The 22,012-nt window shown below is 37.2% G+C and overlaps 1 protein-coding gene across 2 annotated transcripts in view; it reads right to left on the reverse strand.

Moving 5' to 3' along the window:
- The window catches only part of JAK2 (Janus kinase 2), a 62,573-nt gene extending 40,800 nt beyond the window's left edge, over positions 1-21,773 (reverse strand). Inside the window, exons 1-3 of one of the 2 annotated variants that reach the window (XM_050913249.1) lie at positions 21,754-21,772; positions 11,668-11,813; positions 6,971-7,221 (exon numbers count right to left, since the gene is read on the reverse strand). In XM_050913249.1, the coding sequence (XP_050769206.1) occupies positions 6,971-7,190 (220 nt within the window). In that variant the 5' untranslated portion in view covers positions 7,191-7,221; positions 11,668-11,813; positions 21,754-21,772. Of the gene's footprint in view, positions 1-6,970; positions 7,222-11,667; positions 11,814-21,753 lie in introns of both variants that reach the window. The other variant, XM_050913250.1, reaches the window with a different exon arrangement.
- Positions 21,774-22,012: the final 239 nt, after the last annotated feature.

The following is a 22,012-nucleotide window of genomic DNA, read 5'->3' on the forward strand; positions in this document are numbered from 1 at the left end:
TAACACATGATTTTCTCTGAAAAGGAGTCATAGACTTACAGGAAACTACAGAAATGGAAAGCATTACACAAAGTAACCAAAGAGAAACCAAAACTAAACAAAACCCTCAAAGGAATAACCCTGAAGGGATTAGTAACTGAAGGACTGGCTGTAAATCTACATGCTGCAAATTTATGGTGCAGTAAGACATATTTGATTCATCAGAGTTCTGAGAAATATCAAACCAACTCCATTTTATGGAGTTAAAAAGAAATCTATCCCATGCAACCAAACATGGTTCTCATTTCATGTATGAAGTGGGATCAAATAGATTACATTACAGATCAGTTGTCTATAAAGCAGTAACAACTGACTTAGCAGTTTTAAGGCTGTGTGGTGTCTGTATCCAAATAATTTCAGATCAATTACAGTGTAATGCATGTGAATCACCAGCCTATTTCAGGATTCTAGCCAGATGCTAAACACCATTCAAGGCAATGCTGAATGTTTACCTAGTCTCACTAATACATTTCCCTTAACTACTAACAATCCCACGTAAGCACACTGAACAAGAAAAAATTCCCAAGTCACATTCTTGCATTCAAATCTTAAGCTGCTGTATTTCACCAAATACATTACAGACATCACCACCACCACCCCCCGCCTCTCAAAAAAACCAAACCAAACCAAAAACCCCACAGATATTTCAATCCAGATCATATCATTGCGATTCTGACACTTTAACTAAGCAAGGAATATGACTTTGGAATTCCCCCTACAAATCAGAAATGTTGGCATTAACAAAAAAAAAAAATCCAAAAAATCCTCTTAGCTGTCTTCCTATGTATGAAAAGTAAACTGTGCACTCATCCGTCCCTCATACTTTAGCATTCACTGCCAGTGCTCAATGAGATATAGATCATACATGTTTTTCAAGAAAAGGAGTTACAGTTTTTGTCTTTTTCCTTTTTTCTGCCCCTTAAGAATTATGCATTTGTGCCAGAATATTGCTACACTTGAAGAAGTTCAACGATTATACAAATAGAGCAAATCCCCTTATTAGAGTCTTGAAAATTGACCACAAAAGTGGAGAGGCCATAAACGTCTCTTTTCATGTAATTCTTACCAGCATTATTAATTGCAGGGACTTTTCAAGTGAATGATAACTGCAGTATTTAAGTGTTTTCTCCAGAAACAATGAAAACCAAAAGACTGGGGGTGGCGGTGGAGGTGTGGGGGGGTGGGGAATCAAAGTCTTCTGATGAAGCCTAGACATGTCAACAATAGTGAGAACTTGAGAAATGTATTTTCAACACAAGTAAAATCAGAAAAGCTGTTCACAACAGGTACTAAAAAACCTCCCCTGGATTTCTGCACTGCACTAACCATGCTATCAAATCAATCAATGATTAATTAGGAGAGGAGACAGTGACTCAGACATAATGAAGCAGAATTGTTCTCCACTTTGCTTCTCCATCAAGGGTTATTAAATAAATTTTCTGGACTATTACAAAGATAAAGACATTACTATCTCTTGGCAAGTATTTTATTTAGTACATAAGGCTAAATAAGGCTAGACTGTCAAGTAACATCATGAAAGACTGTAACACAGAAGAAGTTCATTCCTCAAACTTCTACCTCAAGTCTAAAAAAAGAATGATTTACAGAGTAGTTTCTTCCTTTCCTCATTACAATTTTAGAGCTCCACATCCAGACAAGTCACACTACTTCATTTACCCTGAAGCAGCTAAGGAAACACAGTTTTTCTATATTTCCTCCTTGTCGGCATTAGGTACCCTTTCACCCATACAGTATGTTTTCATTAGGTAATGTCCCTCTGTAAAGAAAAAATAAAAACCAGAAACTGTAAAACACAAAAAGCCATGACACCACTATGAAATGTAGAAGCCATGCGTAGTCTACAGTAGAAATAATGTCTTATGACACTGTCAATTCAAGCATATAAATAAGTCACTTGACATATACAGATGAAAGCAATTAGTTGCATGGAGTTAATGATTAAAAACAATTTAAAAATCTCGAATTTTCACAGTCCAATACAATCATTAGTCAGTTCTCACACACAACTGTCAAGTAAACTATCTAAAACTTACGAAGTCTTGCACATACCAGATGGAAAATTGCTTGGCTTTTCTTACATAAAAATAATATCTTACCCTCATCTTTCATACAAACTGCAGGCATACCGAACTCTGACACCACATTCAACGTCACTATCCTGACAACAAAATGTTTTCTGAGTAGTTAATCAAAGCACATGTTTCCTTTCTTGGCAAAACAGATTTTCCCAGAGTTCTGACTAATTCATTCCTCACCTTGGGGGGGGTGGGGTGGTGGTGGTGCTGGGCGGCTGGGGTGAACACAGAAGCCAACAAATTCAAGGTCTTTTGTTAACTGTTAGCTGTCTGTAACTCAGCAACCCAGTCAGGATTATCAAACTGGCTCCCTCTTGGGACTCTAGTTCCATTAAAAACTTAAGATTTCAGGGTTTAACGATCCTAACAGAAGGGGAGGGGGGAAATCAGAACAAAAGCCTGTCAGAAAGTAGATAGAGTCAGCTATGTCCTACAGAAATTTAGGGTTCATATACACCAGGGGCACAAGCCATGAAAGAAATGCAAGATGCTAAACAAAAGTATGGTCCTTGGTTGACTTTGCCAAAACATTTTTCAGTGTGCTATTTAAATGTTATAGTGACATTTAAAGTCACTAGCTCTGCATATTTTGCTACTAGTTTATTAAGATTTTCAAGAACATGGCACAAATTTATTTAGCTAACACCTAAGTAATGCTTTGCTTATAATTCTAACTGTTTTAACTGTGATTTACAAACTCACTTATCTAGTGTAATATAAAAATATCTTCACTTTGTTAACTTTAATTCAGTAACAATTTGGATTACACATACAAGTGATGCATATATTTTTTACTCAGATTATTCAGCTAATGGAATAAATCAACAAATCGTTAGTTTAAAAATTAAATTATTTTTCCATGTAATATTGGTCTTGTGTATAAAGTATTATTCTTGTAACTTGCAGTGTACAGTACACAGTTGTTTGGTTTTTTGGGGTTTCTTTGGGTTTTTTGGTTGGTTGTTTTTTTCTTTCTTTTTTTTTTTTAAATTACTTTATCTGATGATAAAAACTCTTAAATTCACTTACAAGAGACTGGGCATTATCTTACTGCAAAATTATTGGTATAGTGTAGTTACACTAATATAGTATACAAAACATCCTTCTTTCTGTATATAAATAAATACATCCAAGATTCAAATTCAAAGACTTCAGATCTTCCTAGCAGTCTGTATCTGATTTACCTACACCACAAGAAAATGCAGTTCATGTTATTTTCGATTACATCTGCTAATTTTTAAACACAGATTTCTAGGGGTTTTTTTCATAATTTACACTTTGAGTAAAACAAAAATTATGAACAAAGTTTATAATTATTCTGTAAACAATCACATTTATTTATTCTGTAAAATATCTCATCAAGCTCGTATTATCACACTCTTGCACCAACTCTGGTGGCTTTCCTGAACCATTACTACAACTTGTGTTCAAATGGCCTTGACTGCTCGACAGTTTTATAAACTGATTGTAAGCACATTAAAAACAGCTTAAAAGAGAAATTTCATTTAAGATTATTTGAGAGAGTGGAGAAAATGAATGGGTTTAAAATCATGATTTGGGAAAACAAGTCTCTGATACTGAATTTAGAAGACACTCTAACACAACGATTCTGTAACCTCAAGAACAATTTCTCCATCATATTTCATTTCCACCATCAGTTAGTTCCTCTAATACCACTTTCTCTCTTAGGCTGAGAGCAAAGACTTCCCTTGTTTTTGGTGTGGCATTTATAATTTTTTACATGGCAATTAACACACTAGTTAACATACCAGAGCTGAACTACAACACTGACTAGTCAATTTAATTTCAAGACACTTCACTTATTCTTGCATTTCTGGTTAGAAAATGTGATATTCAGTTTCATGTTCAGACAGTTTTCCATATAAAAATATGAACCCACAAAAAGTTTCATTATTTACTATATTTTTCCAAAATGGAAAGTTGTTTTTAAATAAAATAAGAAAAGGCTTAGCTTCTGCATGCATGCTTCAAACTGGCATGCAACCACAGAATAATATTTAGACAGACTACTATTTATATACTCAATACATGCCATATACAACAGATCTAAAGTCAAGTCAGCACAGACTAGAAAACCTTCAATTGTTTGAACTGTGTAAAAGGTACATAACAAGACTGTCTCTGTGACTGCTGACGTTTGCCTAGATCCGGTCCTGCTTGCCACCAATAACAGTCATACTTTGATGTAACCAGCTCTGCTATCAAGAGATGTAACAATTGCTCAAAACACAGAGAAAGTTCATCAACAATTACCAAGTTTGTTATATTTCGGACATGCTTACTACCTGAATCACTCTCTTCTTTATGAAGTATTCTGATTCATAGCTAACGCCCAAAAGACTAGTCTTGCCAACATAAACATTATTTGACTGTATAGGCTTTGCAGACCTACATGTTCTGCCATACAACCACAAAACCTCCTAGAAAAAACAGAAAATAATAAGAAGTGGTACCTTGTGATTTAAACACTAACAAACGTTATGAAAGAGAACAAAAACCTGCTGCCATTTCAGTCTTTTCCACCAATTTAGAAAGAAATGAAGTTATAAATTCCTTTGAGAAAAAGGCTGCATAATACTGCCATAGTAGCTGCCAGGCAGAAGTCACTCTTCAGAGGACTTTGTCTACCTCAGCTCTACAAGGATAAAGGCTCAACATGATAAAACATTTTATTTATACAAGTAAGTATAAATCACTACTGATATACTTTAGAAACCCTGGTGAAGAATGCTGAAACAATAGAAAAATATAAAAAAAACTTGATAAGGAGTACTATTCATACAAAATTATTTTTAAAACAGTCAAGTATAAAAGGATACATCTAGGAGCTAGGTACTAGCCATACGAGCAAAACAGAAACTGGTACCCCAGAAAGCTAGAAGCCTTGAGAAGGATCGGTGAGGTCCAACAAAACCTCAGTATGAGTATGAAGTCTTCAGATGATGTCATGGGAAACAAGACTAACTGGTTTGTGGATTAGCAGGAACCGGATTTTGTACGTTTGTGATGTGGGTAAGAATAATATCATACATGGCCTGTGCTGCACATTTTCCTGGGAAATTGGAGATAGTGCAGAAGACAGCCAAAAAATTAAAACAGTTACAACATTCAAGTTGAAGAAATCAGTCAATTTAAGTTTTATCAGAAACAAGACCTAAAGATAATTTGATTATGGCACGTAAGTATCTCCCTAGGGTTGGTGATGGGGAAAGGAGAAGCAAAACATACCTTGAACAAACACTTGAAAACTAAAGCAAGGAAAATTCAAACCAGAGAAAAAGGAAGAAAAAAGTGGACAGACCAGCAATAACAGTGTAGAAACGGCTAATCAAACTACCAAGGTAGTTACTATTTCAGTGAATTCAGACTCGGTTGGGAGATTTTCTGGAAGATGAGCTTTAACTAACTGACTCATTAGAACAGTAACTGAAAAATCTGTGTCATTAGAGCAGTGGAATCTCACACAGCTAAAACTCTGCAAACCTCTGAATACCATATTACTTCCTCATGGTCTCCCAGTATGAATCCCAGGCAGTGCTCCTGCTGAACTCATGATATATACTTATCTGCCTAAAGTTCTCATATTACATGAAGAGCAACTCTACAAACTCGGATCTTAGTCAGACTCTGCCACGCCTGAAGAACTCCAAGGAACAATGGGGCTTACACCCAGAAGAATCTTTGTGAAACTAGCATATACAAGCAAATTACCAACTCACAGCATGCAACTCAGTCAGTACAAGACATTCAACAGCACAGAAAAAAATGACAGATCCCTCCCAAAAGTAAAGTCATTAAAACTGTATTTAAAACCAGTATAGCAATCAAAAGACAAAAAAATCACAAAAGATGTTTGGACATAATAAAATTTACAGTCAGAGTCAGCAGCCTCATATTTGCGACCCACTGGAAAAGAAAGATTTGGAATTACGAGCCTTTCTTTTAAATTCAACTGCACCTGAAATGCGGCACTTGGAAAGCTAAAAGACAAATCCAGCCTTGCACCACTGACAGCCCAAAAGAAGATATGGAGAGACGCTGTGTACATATGTGTGTGTGCACATGTGCACGAGCAACAAAAAGACAGTCGCTTTAATATCCGAAGTTTATTGGAACTAATTTAATTCACAAATTCGTAAATTTAGCGTACTTTTGCAGTGAAAGAAAGACGCACGCAAAAAATGCATGCTTGAATTATTTAACTACAGGTCTCAGCACCTGTTCATGTTACACTCTGGGTAAATGTAACAATTCAAAGGCATTCTTAGATATAAACATGTTTGGTGTATTTATTTATTTCAAATATACTACTGTGTCATTTACTCACTTTATTACCTAAATGATGATGAAAATCATTAACCACACACACACAAGCAGTCATGTTATATCTAACAGAACAGTTTCCATCTGCAAAGTGATTAAGCATGTATAATGTACAATATATACATAACTTCCAGGACCAATCTGTTTTGCAGGGTTGCATCAGAAAGTAATTCAAGCTATTTCCAGCTCCTGCTGTGATTGAACTATCCAAACTACATCTCAGCTCAATGAAAGTAGAATTCCAGGTAGAGGATAGTATACCCTCAAATTATTTGAAAAAAGATGGCAGTCACCCGATTATAATCTCAGTTTCACAACCATTCCTACAGGAATAGTTTTGCAGCCCGGTGCTAATTACTTCTGAAAGAACAGAGAGATTAGCATTTCAGTTAAAATGCCACCATTTTGATGAGCTCTGGATTATTAAAAACTTTCTTGCATTAAGTTGAATTTCACTCCTTCATTAGGAAAACTGTTATGTATATACTTACCACATGCTTTACAGGCAACAGCACAAATCTCTTCTGCAACATAATCTCCAGCTGGAAATTGAAGGTAATCTCCTCCTGTCTTCCCAGGTGAATGATAAAGGTATACTTGAAGCAATGGTTCTGTCTGCTTCGGTGCACTGGTATTGCCATGGATGTCACCATTCTGGTGGACAGTAGAAGTTGCTGTACCTTCCATATTTGTCATTGTAAGACAGGCCATTGTTCGTTTTGGTTCTGTTCAGAGCATTTGCCTAAAAGAAATGTAAGGAGTACTTCTTGACTAACTGTATTTGATTTTGCTTGTAATACTCCTGTTTAATGACAGTACTGTTCTGACACAGGAAAAACATTAACAGCTCAGGACAAGAGAATGGCTTAGAAGGTTTACTAAAAGTTGAGTGTCTTCTTGATTTACTACATAGCCCTAATCTGAAAAATAACAGACACTATGACAGGAAAAACAAAGATATTAATTGCGAGTCCAACTAGAGGATTTATTACCTCTCACCGGATTTTAGACAGTGTGTGCTCACCTGTCCATTTGAAACATGCTAGTTAAACCCGAAAGCCAAAATAATCCCTCTAATGACATCTGTGCAACTCATTATATTCCCAGTTTAAAAGCAAAGATTGCACTGAGAATTTACAAGACAAAACAACCAGCTAGGTCACAAACTGGCACTGTTGAAGAGAAGGGTAGGAATAGCACCTTTCAGCTGAGTTTTAGTCTTAAGCAGACACTTAAAAGAAAATGTGCTAACTGAGGTGAGACTCTAAGTAACTAGACTTGTTTTGTATCTACGAATGCCAGGACTTCCAAGACCACCTCCTTTCAGATTAATCATTTCAGTCTATTCATAAAGAACTCAAGCTAAAAATCCTCTCTGATAACTGTAATCAAAGAAAAGAAGAGACTAATAACTCAACATGTAACCACAGGTACATTTGATACTGCAAAAAAAAAAAAAAAAGTTAAAAAAACCCCCACAAACCCCAAGATTGACAGCATATTCCAAAAGTCAGTTGAAGAATGTTTTTGCTCTTCTGTGACTCCATCATAATTTTAATCAGTATAATCCATGCTTATGATAAAAGCTTTGACCACAGTCTATAAGGCTTGCTTTTATTAAAACTGATTCCAAGTAACTACCACCTGGAATTCCACATTTCATATTCTGAAAATGCAGAATAGGTCTAAACAAGACATCAGTTATAAAGATTTGATTTTTTAGAATCACGGAATGGTTTGGGCCACAATGAGGTCTCCCCAGGGCCTTCTTTTCTCCAGGCTGAACAAATTCAACTCTCTCAGCCTTTCTTCATAGGAGAGCTGTTCCAGCCCTCTGATCATTTTTGTGGCCCTCCTCTGGACTTGTTCTAACCGGTCCACGTCTTCCTTGTGCTGGGGACCCCAGAGCTGGACGCAGGACTCCAAGAGGGGTCTCACAAGAGCAGAGCAGAGGAGGAGAATTACCTCCCTAGACCTGCTGCCCATGCTTCTTTTTATATGATACAATTGGCTTTCTGGGCTGCAAGCACACATTGCCAGCTCAGGTCTCATTTTTTGTCTGCCCATATCCCCAGGTCCTGCTCTGCAGGGCTGCTCTCAATCCATTCATCTCCCAGTCTATATTGATACTGGGGATTGCCCCAACCCAGGTGCAGACCTTGCACTTGGCCTTGTTGAACTTCATGAGGTTCACATGGGCCCACTTCTCAAGCCTGTCAAGGTCCCTCTGGATAGCATCCCTTCGCTCAAGCCCATGAGCTGCACTACTCAGCTTGGTGTCATCCCCAAACTTGCTGAGGGTGCACTCAATCCCACTGTATGTCATTGATGAAGACACTGAACAGTTAATAAAGATATTGAACATGAAAATGTTACTGTTTAACTTAAAAATATGTTTATTGTTTTGCACAGGCAGATGTGTGTTACATTCTTAAAGTGCAATTTTCAACAGCTTTTGTTTATATTGAACTATGTTGCCTTATCATAAAAGAGCTGTTTCGAACATGATTTTTTTAAATTTTCTGCTCCTAACTACAATTACTGAGGAAAGGATGAGTGTATGACTACACATTTAAGTGGGCTAAAGATGACTTGTGCTACAGAAGTGGATCACAACAGTTAAATCAGCAGAAAAAAAGGCTAAACACATTAAAGGAGGAAAACATTAACTTCATGAGCCATGTGACATACAAAAATATTCAATTACACATACAGGAGGATAAAACTATGCTATCATGATGGTAATTCTGGGGAAAAGAAAAAAAAAAGAAAAAAAAGACACCATCACCAAGAGAAAAGGGCATAATTTTATTTCCCAAACTAAGCAACACACAGAGCTAGTGTATCACAGACATACAAATCTGAATTTCTAGGTGCAAGTATCACTCACTACATTCCTTGGGCCCTGATCTAGGGGGCATATGGATTCCCTATGCCTTATTCACAGAGCCAACCACCTTTAAATGAGAAGATTTGTGCTCTCAGCTGCAAAGGCAGCACACAGGTAACAAGTGTTCAAGTACAGAAAAAAAATGCATTTCTCTTAACCCATCAAGGAATTCATGTTTCTTAGAAGAAAATAACCACCACATCACTAGAAACATCATATTTAAAAGAGTTCTCACTACCTCTGTCAACAATATGTAAGATGTAAAGTTCGTGCTTTACCACTTGCTTATACAAAACATTCACAGCTTTAATCTCCAGAGGAAGCCTTCTTTAATTACCGCAGTAGTTTTTCTAAAATACTCTAATATTAACCCTGTGTTGAATACAAACCTTCACCTGAACTGACAGATCCTTTCATCTCAGTCACTTGCTATTATGTCTGTCCAACACTGAATGGCAATTTTGTTTATAGAACTAACTGAAAACCTGGCCAATTTCAGAAGTGAACTGAACAGACATGCTTGTGCCTAGTGCTCCTTCATAAAGTTTGTGTATTTACAAACATATTTGCCATTTCAAAACCCCCTCATAATTCCCTCGTTTCTACATAAAAAACTCCACAAACCAAGAAGGGAACCTTGCTTAATCATACCCAAGAATGTGAAATACCAATAAAGTGCAGTAAAAAATGCAAAGTAAATACTGTAACAGAATACTTTACTCCACTCTCTTTGTTTCACTAATTTCAAAGGTTCCATGACACAATGTGAAAAATCTCCAGAGATACTATTTGTATAATTGTGTCACCACTTCAATTCAAATAATTTTCAAGTTTCAAGTTTGTCTCTTATGTTGAAGTGCTGATGAAACAGACAGGTGAAAGCAAGAAATATCCCTAAATCAGTTTCTTCACTGAAAAACAGAAAACACATTGTCTTGGCCTTTGTCCTATAAATCCAAGTAAACCAGTTCTATGATGGAGTTTCACATGTGCCATAATTGAAATACATGGTCACCACTCACCAGTGGTGTGAAAGAGCTCATCATGAACAAAATTGCTTTCACCTGTATTGCTTAACAGACAAATCTCCAATTGGACACACTTGGTTTCCCCTTCTTTGCTCCATCGAGAAACCACTGCATCAGCGCAACAGAAACATTAAACATGGCAAAAAAATTTAGTTGCTGTTCATCCAGAATATTTAAAATACGACCTATTACTCTGACCATTGTAAAAGTTGAGCCATTTGAGACTAAATATACTGGGAGACATTAATCTAACTGCAAAACATATTCGAGTATCATTTTCTAGGGTATACAGAAGAGATTTGTTATCATACTGTAATTCAAAAGAATTTCTGTGTTTGTGTAAAGAATGTAAATGTTCATGTAAAGAATGCCCACAGCTGTATAAAAGGATTTAATATACCCAGAATGGGACTTTTGTAGGAAAGTTACTCACAGTACCACAGAGGTATTTGTTTGCCAAAAAGGAGCTATGTACCAGGTCCACACACATCTGAAAGTGGATGTCTGACATAACCAAGACTCAGGGAAAGTGAAAAATGGCCTGTCCATTTATCCACGTAACAAGAATGTGTAACAAAATCTGGATGGAATATAAACATCTTGATTTGGAGATCAAAGCTATTAACTATAAAAGATCCGGTTCTGGTACTGATGAACAGAGGATTTGATCCAATAGAATTATTTTAATGTTCCTAATCTGGATAATATTCCAAGTCACAGCTGCTAAAGGATGAGATTAATCATTCCTCATATATATGCTCTAACCACAATCACCAGCATCTACAATGCAACATGTTTACATGCAATTCTCTGTTGCTGCCTCTACCTCCAATGCACCTAACTGCAAATTAATTTTACCAGTTACACTGGGATGCACTAATTCATATGGTTCTTTTTAAGTCAACCAGGAAGAAATTAGTTAATGAGATTGAAAACCACCACTTATGCAAGAAATTTCATTAAAATATGAAGGACATAAAAATCCTCATGATTTAATAATATGCAGCATTCACAGCCCCATTCAGAACAACATTTTTTTCTTCTTATGGACAATTTGAGCTATGGGCTCTACCAGTTTTGCGAAATCTAAATTCCCTTCTTGAAAACAATCCTTTCCCACCTTCAGTTTATGTCTTTTTTTTTTTTTTGAGGTTTCTAGGGAAACCTCCAGGGCTAAGATCTTAAGCCATACCACTTCAAACACACAACTTTGGAGGTTCAAAAATCAGAGCTTTCTTTCACTACAGATAAATCCCTGACTGTTAATTACCTTTTATCACTTGAGAAATCTCTGTATGAAACATGAGAGTGATGAAGCCCTTTAAATAAGCACGTCACAAGTCACCCAACTTGCTGCTGGCATCCACAGGAGGTCAGACAAAGCAGGCACACAAGCGGTGGTGGAACATAATGTACCTGCAATAAAAACACTTAATATTAAAACAAAGTTAATGGCTGTGAACAATACATAATGCATCATTATTTAAGAAGTCAAATCTGTGTTTAGGTACAGATAGAATGATCCACTCCTATCTCATGTGCCCAAACTCCTGTCTTCTTTGCCAAGAACTTTTTAAATTTAGGGGTTTTTTTAAATACTAAGTTTAAAAAAAAACCCATTTTTAAAAACACAGTTTTGCTACTGAGACTGCTCCTCAGTTCTAGGAAGAAATTGGTGTGTGAAACAGACACCTGACTTGAAATACGATTACCAATTTTTTTTTTTGCACTCACTATGTTTTTCTTTTCTGTGAATACAGCATCAGTTTAAGAAAACTGTTGATGGCAATACACGAAGAAAAGAAATGAAAAAGGAAAAGTAATTACAAAAAGAGATATGGTATGTTCACTTCATGTAGTAACACTCCCTTTAGCCATAACAATTAATTCTATCTGACAACAGCCACTCATTTCAATTCATGTGGAAGTTAACACCAAGTGTCTTGTAGCAGGAAGGACTAGGGCACACCCACCATTGCTCTCTTTGCACAACACTTCTGTGGTTGCAAGAAACACCATTTGAAAGAACTTAAGCACAACAGCAGCTTCCTGCACCAGTGAAAAAATTAGAAATTCCCTGTTGTGACCCTCCCAACATAGGAAAGGGCCTGACAGAGAAGCAAAAATGAATTTTAAAACTGAGTAGAGGGAAAAAAAACTACAATGGAAGTTCAAAGGGGGAAGAATTCAGAATGGGAGAACTCTGCAAGTTTTGTATTTGATGACTCAGACAGAAAATCAGACGTCAGACAGAAATCTCCCTGGACAGGAGAGAAGGAAATCAACACAATTTCCTCAGCACCATGTGCTGTGTCTACTGAGTCTATCATCAATACCCCAAGAAAAAGCAATGTGTCTCAATGAGCAGTAAATTCAGCTTCTCTTCCCACAGAAGTCAGACTGTTATGGCAACGATTAGCGTTTCTCCCCTTGCAATACTGGCTTTAGAGATAAGCAGTTTTGCCTTGTTTGGATAGCTGTGTATTTTGCATGCACATCCAGGGATTCTTCTTCAAATGCTGTCTAGCCAGCCAATTAAGATCTGATCCAAAGTCCAGTACAGTCAATGCAAGTTTTCCAGACTTGTATTAAAGTGCTGGAGGAGGACGGGGGGGCTGTTTGGGGCAGAGCAGTCTATCACTGACCTACTGAGCACACATTCCATGCACACTGATCTGAGAGCACCAGCTTCAAACGAAGCACAGAACCATCACCTGCTCATGCAGGTTTCAGATCGAGGGGCATTGCTGGGTATTCTAAATTATTTTCTATTTTAAAAGTACTGTTCCGTGCTCAGAACTGCCTTGCATTCATCATTCCCAATCACGCTCTTGACTTTGAGCAAAACTGCATGAAGATTGAGCTGACTGTAGTTAATTACATAGTTTTTCCATAAACTCCAGATCAATTGCGTAACATCATTAGCTATATGAGACAGCTGCTGCTGAACTGATGGGACGAACCGGGTTAAGCTAAGAACTCGAGCCACTTCTCTCTGCCTGGCAGAGCCCACTGGAATAAGCGTTGCAACATTCTGAATAAGCTCAGTGACATTGCATCTTGCATTTCAAAGGCAAAAACTGGATAAAGCAGCCTAATACCAAGTCTATCCTTCTTCACATGACAAACAGAAAAATGATCGCTTGCTTATTAAAGAGCAGCTCATAGGTCTGGACAAAAAGCAAGGAAATCTGGAGATGAAAAACTCCAAGCTGAACAGGCTCATGGTGCTTATAGTAACATATTTCTCTCTCTCTCTCTCCTTTTTTTTTTTTTTTTTTTTTTTTTTTTTTTTTTGAGTCAACCACTTTTTCTTCTGCACACATTTACAGACATACCTATTTATAGGCTCTGCATCAAGACTTTATAAAACTATTCAGTTTACCTACTTTCAGGCTGACTAAGTCTCATCTGACACAACTTGTTCTTTTAGCAGCAGAGTGGCATAGAATGTTACACCTACATTCCTGGCTGTACCAATCTGACAGTGCACCATATTGCCGGTGACCTAGCTCCCCCATTTCCTCTTTCCCTCCAATTTGTTCAAGTCTACACCAGCTTACATTTCTGGCAGCTGCAAGGACTTAAATGCCCAATTCCAAAATGAACTTAGAGTCTAATGAAACTCAGTCAAAATAAATTAGTCCATCATCTTCAAGTTGCCATTATCTGCAAAGAACACAATACAGAATTTGTTATGCAGAGGAGGTTCTACAACCTGAAACAGTCACTTCTCAGCAAGCCTTCAGAATTCCTATAAATACAGTTAGTGTTTATTGTGCCTGTTTCACTGAGTGCCTTGAATACTCAATTTACTAACGAGAGGACAAAGATCAAAATCGCATTTTCTGTTGACAAGTAAGGCCTTGAAGACACAGGTTGTCTCCCAAGAACTCAACATATTTATTGCCAGTAGACTAGGACATCTTGTGTAAACCGAAGATCACAAAAATACGCACGCTTTCCACCTGCTTATACACACATCCTTCTTTCAAGGAATTTGAATGAACATTGTAAACATCAACCACAAAATCCTTTCCAAGTAATGGTAGGTAGGTGGTTAAGATTGTAGGTAGCAGACTAGAAAAGTCTCACAAAAAGTGCTAACAGGTCTTACATTAGTCAGCAGTAATGGGAGAACATCAGTAAGTTCTAAAGAGTATTATGTGTCTTGTTACAAGACCACCAAAACAAATTTTTTACCTCTAAACCCAAGATTAGACTAAGAAGAAAAGTCAGTTTCCCACTTGTAATTGTTTTGGTTAGTTTGTTTGGTTTACACTTAATATATATACTTAATACTTACTTATAGTCTTCACAGTTCAGTTTGAATATACAGACAGATGGAGCACAACTAAACTTTCCCAAAACATGCACCCAGCATGGCCTGTTATGCTATGAAAACTTTAAAATCTTAAAAAGATAACAATAGTATTCATGTTCTGCATACAACATGCAGTATTCCTTGCATATCTGGTCTGAGTGGCTGTGCATAGGCAGGTTTGTTTTGGTGGGGTTTTTTTAAACACAAAAATATACTAAGTTCAAGGAATCAAATGCATATGCTACTTTGACAGGCAATAAAATATTGTATTTTTAGAACATCAGCATGTGCAGAAATGCCACTGCTCCTTAATGAACCAACAAGAGATTCTGAAGTCTTTATTCAGTCAGAACACACTACATCAGCTAGCATTTCACAAAAAATTCACAGCAACAGATTCACATCTTTCCATCACATATTCATGAGAAAACATTCTTCTGACTAACTTTATCAAAGTACTCAACAATACCTTTAAAAATACTAAGCAATCTGGAAAATATGGAAATTTTTTCCATTGCTTAGACAACAGATGCCAAGTTTACACATAAAGTTAATCTGTGCTTTAAAGGCATCATCTTCCGCATTAAAAAAAACCTCTGTTGTCTTTTCCCAGGTAATATTTGTTCTGACTTTAAAAATAGCTTTCACAAAAATATAAAATATTGTCTTAAAACGTTTTAAAGATGTAGAGAAAGAGTATGTCTTCACATTTCATGGTCTTTTTCTAACATGCTCTGCTTATTGGGGGATCTAAAAGTTGCCCTGCCACGAGGTAAAGCCACTGACACAAAAAAACAACTGCTCATACAAGAAACTGCAAAAAGTTAAGTGACTCCAAAGGAATTTTCCTGTTTTATCAGCTGTATATTAACATCACACAAGGATTTTTAATATATCAAAATTTGAATGCACATGGTAGCAAGCAGATACAGAAGGAAGATGACAGACTAACATATCAATGACAAAACATATGCTAAAAAAAGTGGAGAAGCAAAGATAACATTTGCTTACAGTTTTCACTTGGCAAACCACTGCCTGTATCAGCAATTCAGCAAGAGTCCATGAACTTTCGCACAAGGAAAGAGTAACGATCCTGGCTTGATCTGCTTGCAGATCCTGTTAGTATGAGGATTTTAATCGTTTCACTCTGATTAGGAATAATAATAAAAAAAAACCCCAAACGTGATTTTTAAGTTCTTCACAACAGAATGAAGCCCTTGCTCTAGTTTATCCCAGCAAGAAAGCTACCTGGGGGTGCTGTCGGAAAAGCAGAATAAACAATACATCCTAGAAGCCTCAGCATCACAGTAACCTGCCAAGTAGGTGAGTTACCAGAAAAGCAATCAAATCAAAGACCTGCCCACAAGCAACAGCTCTGCTTAGGTTCCATCAGAACTTTGGCAAAAGTCGGTCTGTATCTGCAAAACATTTCAATTTCACCATGCTGATAAATTTCAGCAAAAGACTATTTCATCAGAAAATTTCCAAGCAATTCAAATGGTTGCCCAATTGTTTTGGCAAAGATTATCTCTTGAGACAGTGGCATCTGAGGATCCTTAGTCCATTCAGAGCCACCACTATCTGCACAACTTTATATGCACAGAGGACATACGAAAGTAACCACAATAGGTCAGAAAGACCTTTTGCATGAAGTATGTGAAAAATGTCACTAATTTCCCATTACACATATCTCAAGTTCTTCTAAAGTGATGCAGTAAAAGACTACAACAGCAAAATTAGGACTAAGTGATATTTTCACAAGTATGCCACATCATACTAGACTTTTTGTGAACTGTACTGAAAAATGAATTCTGTTTAATAGCTCAGACCATGAAATAAGGGTTAATTAGTACAGCATAGGTCTTCCTTAATTGATTCTTTGATTTCTTTCAAAAAGACATCAAAAAGGAACTGCCAACGCTCCTGTGTGCACGGAGCAAACTAAATCAAAGTAAAAAGTGTTTCGGAGGATTGCTCACTACTAGTCTCATTCTGCCTGGTGGCTTTTGGTTACAAAAAAATGGAGAACCACTGTCCTACATTGAATCAAAGCACTGGCTTCTATGTAAAAACAACTAGCAGTACATTACCAAGAAATTAGGAGACAATAAAAACAGGTTAAAAAAAAACCCCAAAACATTTCAAAGTAGAAAAAATATTCCAACTCACCACTGAAACAGAAAAAAGTATTCTTCTATTAAAAGGCATTTTTGTTGAAAACACCATCTAGGGGAAAAACTCTTCAAAGACCTCTAGAGCATACATATGACAGTTACAGCTATGCTCACAAGTTAAAACAAATACTGAAAGTGCAAACAAAAGCAAAAAGTACAACAGCAACAGCAGCAAAGTAGTCTGTCAAATTGCTTGGCTTTCTTAAACATTGCAAGATTGAGATAGAGGGGAGGTGATGCTGGAAGACACTTCTGAAGAAAGCAAGCTATCCTTTTCCAAATGCAATTCCAGTGTCATAATTGAAGAGGGATTTGTCAAAACACAAACCAACAGCTGTCGCTACAGTACTGCACGGCCAAAGAATAGCATCAACAGTTGCAAAACAGATGCCAGTTTAGCAGATGCTGTCAAGAACCAAGCAGGCTACACTAAGCTATCGGAAGTCATACACATTTCATGTTGCAGTCTGAGAGTGCTGAACAGTGGCACAGCAGACACCAGCCGTATCATAGACACCAGCCATATCACAATGGAAAAGGTTTCAACACTGTTACTCTCCTCTCAGCCTCCAAAGACCTGTCCTTTTTCCTGTGGCAGGCAGGGATTTCTCAGGTAAATGTCTGCCCTCAAGAGCTTAACTGTGGAAGAAAGAGAACAGGCAAGACCCACCACTTGCCGTAGTTTGGTACTTCTGAAGGGCACCAGACCTTCGACAAAGTTCTTTATCCTCTCCGACTACGGGAGTGCTCTGGAGCTCCGAGTCTATAAAAAAGGTATCTTCTAGACAAATAACAACACAACAGTTTCATCAAGCGGAGTTACATCCTGGTAGAAAATAAAAGGTTCTCTTCCTTCACAGAAGATAAAGGTTTCTCACAGCAAACATTTCTATGAGGAAAACCAGTCATAACTCTTTCCAGTTACCATTGGCTACTAGGATAAATTGCCCGGCTTGCGGTTGTTCAGGAAGCTTTTCCCAAGACTTGGATTTTAACAAGTTAAACCCTTTTGGACTTTCCTTCTGAATTCTGTCATCTCCGTTTTCTTGCTGTCTTATCTCACTTCCCCAGTCTGGAAACTTCCCTCCTCAGAGGTTAGTAAAACTACTGCCTCTACAGTAACTGTCATATGTGTTTACACTGTGTGCAGAAACTCACCAGGGCTGAAGAGCTAGAATTCTCTTCCTGTGAACCAGGAGCAGCAGATTATGGGGGGGGGGGGAAGGGCAGCGACACCACTAGTCTCGTGTAGGCAAGCAGGAGGTACACAGGAGGAGGAAGAGCCAAAGTAAAGACAAAAAGTGTCAAAACAACGTTTAAAAACCTTCTTTCCTCTCCACGGGTTAAGCCACTTAGTTTTACTTTGTGGCTTATTCTCTTCCAACACAGCTTGAATTTAGTAGCATCAAAAAAACAGGGGAAAAATGAATGAAGTATAGAAAGATCCTGATTACTGGCCAAGTATCAGAACAGCTTAAGAAAAAACTGTTACTCAAACCTCAAAGATGGATTAAGGAAATTTGCAGTCACCTTATGTATAGTGAGAAATAATTGCACAGAACAGTATTGCTATGCCTCTTTGCTATATTGTTCTAGATGAAAAGGCATCTCCAGTTTCAACAACCAGAATATCATGACTGAGACTACTCTTCTCTGTCAAACTTCTAAATCTCTACCTTTAGAGATTAAAGGTACACTGTTACACTTCAACATACAGGGTAAAGTACCATGGATAATACAATCACAGCCCCAGCCACCTTTTCTGCCTACAAAAAGAGAAAACAAAGAGAGATCCACTCCGTTCTTCACAATATTGTAAGATGTCCCCCCCTGCTGCTCCTACTTTTGTGGGTTCTTTGGTTTCTTTCCTTTCCCAGTTTTCACCACCTGACAAAAGCAAAGGGTAAAGTGGTCTTGGACAAGAACATTGCATAATTTGCTGCATGATAAAACATGCATGACCTTGTTTCCTGTAACATTTTTCAGTGAAAAATGTGGGGGAGGGAAAGACTAGTAAATCTGAGACAGTCATCAAAAATGTGAAAACATCTGGATGAACGGATCCCCTTACTTCTATCCCAGCTTTTACATTATCTGAAGAGAATCCGAAAACATGCGCTTCAACAAATTAGCGCTTTGCAGAAATAACTGTCAGCATGTAAACAGGATAACATTTAAGTCAGAGTGAATCAGCAATCTCTACCGAACAGCAAAGAGTAACAGATGCCAGTGTCTCCTTTGGACTCTCCAGAAAGACTCTCTTCATCTTCAGCCTACCCTGCTTTTTCACCTTCAGTTTAGAAATCATATATCAGTAGGCCAGACCTGATGCAAATTTCATGTATGAATTCCCTCCTCAAGATGTGGGGGTTTCTAGGTGATTTTGGTGTTGTCCCCCCGCCTCCGTGCCCCCCCCCCTTGGAAAAGTGCTTAAAGTTTTGTAGAGGAAACAAAGCTAGCTCTTTACAATGACACATCAGTTACAGAAACCTGGAACACTAATATTATTTAGAAGTGCTTAACTTCGAATTACCTTTGTTTGTAGAAAATGTAATTCCATACAATGCAATCTGTGTAAGATGTCTTGCATTTTTATTTAAGTTTTCTTTGGTATTGCAGGAGCTGCTAAAAACCTAGGCAAGATTAGAGCCTGAAGCTCTAAACCAGCTATTAAAAAACCTGCCTCAAAAAAACCCAAAACAAACCAAAAACCCAACAACAAAAACCAAACACACATCCCCCCAAAACCCACAACACTTTCTCCTTGCCCCCCAACTTAGATCCTATACAGATTCAACAAGGCTACAAATGGGCATTGTGCATGAACTAAATCACATTTATAAATCCTTACAGAATCCGAGCCTGGTCATATAATGTGATACAAAACACGAAAAAGACCCTCTGAGACATCCAAGCAACAATCTTGTGAGACAGTGCCACAGAAATATTTGAAATCAAGTGATTTCTGTAAATGAAAGTTTAATTAAAATACCAATACTCTAAAAACCAAAACTATATAAAATGCATTCACAAGCCTATCAAATAATGACTTAGAGTTCAACTACCATATATATATAAATATTGCAGTTTCTGTTATTCTTTGATAGAAGGCTTGAAGTATTTTTAAAAAAGGAATACATTCTTTTTTTAAACCCTATTTTAATGCTTCATATTGTTGAAAAATTTACGATAGCAATGTTGACATTTTATCTTTATAATTCAGGAAAATGTACTTGCTTGATAGTTTACTTAATGCTTCCTTAATCATCAATGGCCTGAGAGCTCTCCACTTGTTCCCTATCTGAAATACCAGCCAGCTTTTGCAAAGATACAGCACTACATGCTTTGCCAAGATCACGTTATCTCTATAAAGACAGATTGTCAGAAAAAAATTGAAGCCAAAAAACCCAGGGCTCTGAAAGTAAACAAAAGTTCATCATAAAATGTACCATTAGCGGAGATTCTGCAAAACTCTAATGAAAACAACAGGGAAAAAGAAAAGTTTAGTTAAGACAACCATATCTTCACAGTGTAACATTTCAAATATTCTGTGTTCTCTTGCACATGGGGGGAAAAAGAAAAAAGAAAAAAGAGACTGGTGCTTCCCCGCCGCCCACCTCCCCCGCTGCCAGAGAAGGGTCAAATTATCATCCTATGTGTCCAGTACTTACAAAACTCTGTTTGGAGTATGATTATGCAATTCAATTGTACACTTTACTTTTAAAAAGAAAATATTTCCAATTAAGATACACTTACAAAGGGCTCCCTATATTCATATTGCATATTTCCCCAAGTTCTGAAATAAGAATCACACAAAACTTTTTTCATGATTCTTGGTATTATATCCTGAAAAAGCATAAGGAAATTGCAGAAAGCAAGAGCGTGAGAATTGTGCCCCAAGAGATCAAAAAGCTCCAGGAGACTATCTGACATGGATTCAAGAAAAAAACATAATGGAAAAGGAAATAATGATTTAAATAGGGGATACAATGGCTGTAGAACAAATACCTATTCGAAATACAACATTTTTTCTCTCTCTCAGAAACAAGAATATCAAACTATTGGAACAAACAGTCAAGAAAGAAGTAGATCCTGTATTTCTTGATTTAAAAACATCAAGAGTAGATGCACTGTTGCAGAATAGGCTTTAGATAAACGCGTGTTACTGAACTTGGTGGAAGAGGAAAGCCAAAATGTAACTGGTCTATGATATACAGAAGATCAGGTAAGATGATACAGTGTTCTTTTCTGGATTTCAAAATGTGCTGCTATAGATTGTGCTATTATCAGTTCCTTTATGAGAAGGTATTATAAAATAGAGATGAAACATTTATAGCATGACAGTATTTTCAAACTGATAAGTTGTTTATAGAAAAGTTACATTACAAAATTCCCACTGAACAATTATTCAACTATTCTTAAAAGTCTGATGACAGAAAACTAGAAAAAACTTAACACACTCAAGTCTCTTAGTACATAAGCTGAATTCCAACACAAGCTTTGCCTCTGAGCCCTCAAGTCTAGGGCTCTCATCTACATTTCAGTCTTGGATGAGTTCCCACTACTCTAAAGAAAGTTCTGCAGGTGTACCCACTCAGTAATGTGAACCAAGACACATCAGTTCTTCCTGCTAGACTGCACTCCAAGTCAGAAATTACACTGTTTCAATCTTGCCTAAAGGTGGTATTTTCCCACCCACTTTTGGATGGAAAATTCAAGTCTACCTAAGGTGATCTGTTCAAAATTTAGGATACTCTATTCTCTAAATAACAGAACAAGATGGGCTTTTTCCTAGATCAATCTCTCACTCACAAACCACTTCAGTTTTCTACAGAACTTTTCAGCATATTATACATACCTATCTGCAGCTTCCCCTCAGGTCTGCCAAACTAAGAATTTCAGATCTCTCTGCCAGGGTTTGGAACAAGCTGCTGCAAAAGAGTAGACTTCCATGGACGTCAAGAACTACTTTCCAAGGCAAAACAGAAAAAGATTAAATATTCCACACTACTTAACACATGGCTAATGAAGAGATGACAAAACCAAACTATGACGGTAATGCAACGAAAAACTCAGCTAGCCCCCCAAAAAGGCCTGTTAAAGATACTGCAGACTCT

Source organism: Gymnogyps californianus, chromosome Z, assembly GCF_018139145.2.
Source record: "Gymnogyps californianus isolate 813 chromosome Z, ASM1813914v2, whole genome shotgun sequence".
NCBI classification, from domain to species: domain Eukaryota; kingdom Metazoa; phylum Chordata; class Aves; order Accipitriformes; family Cathartidae; genus Gymnogyps; species Gymnogyps californianus.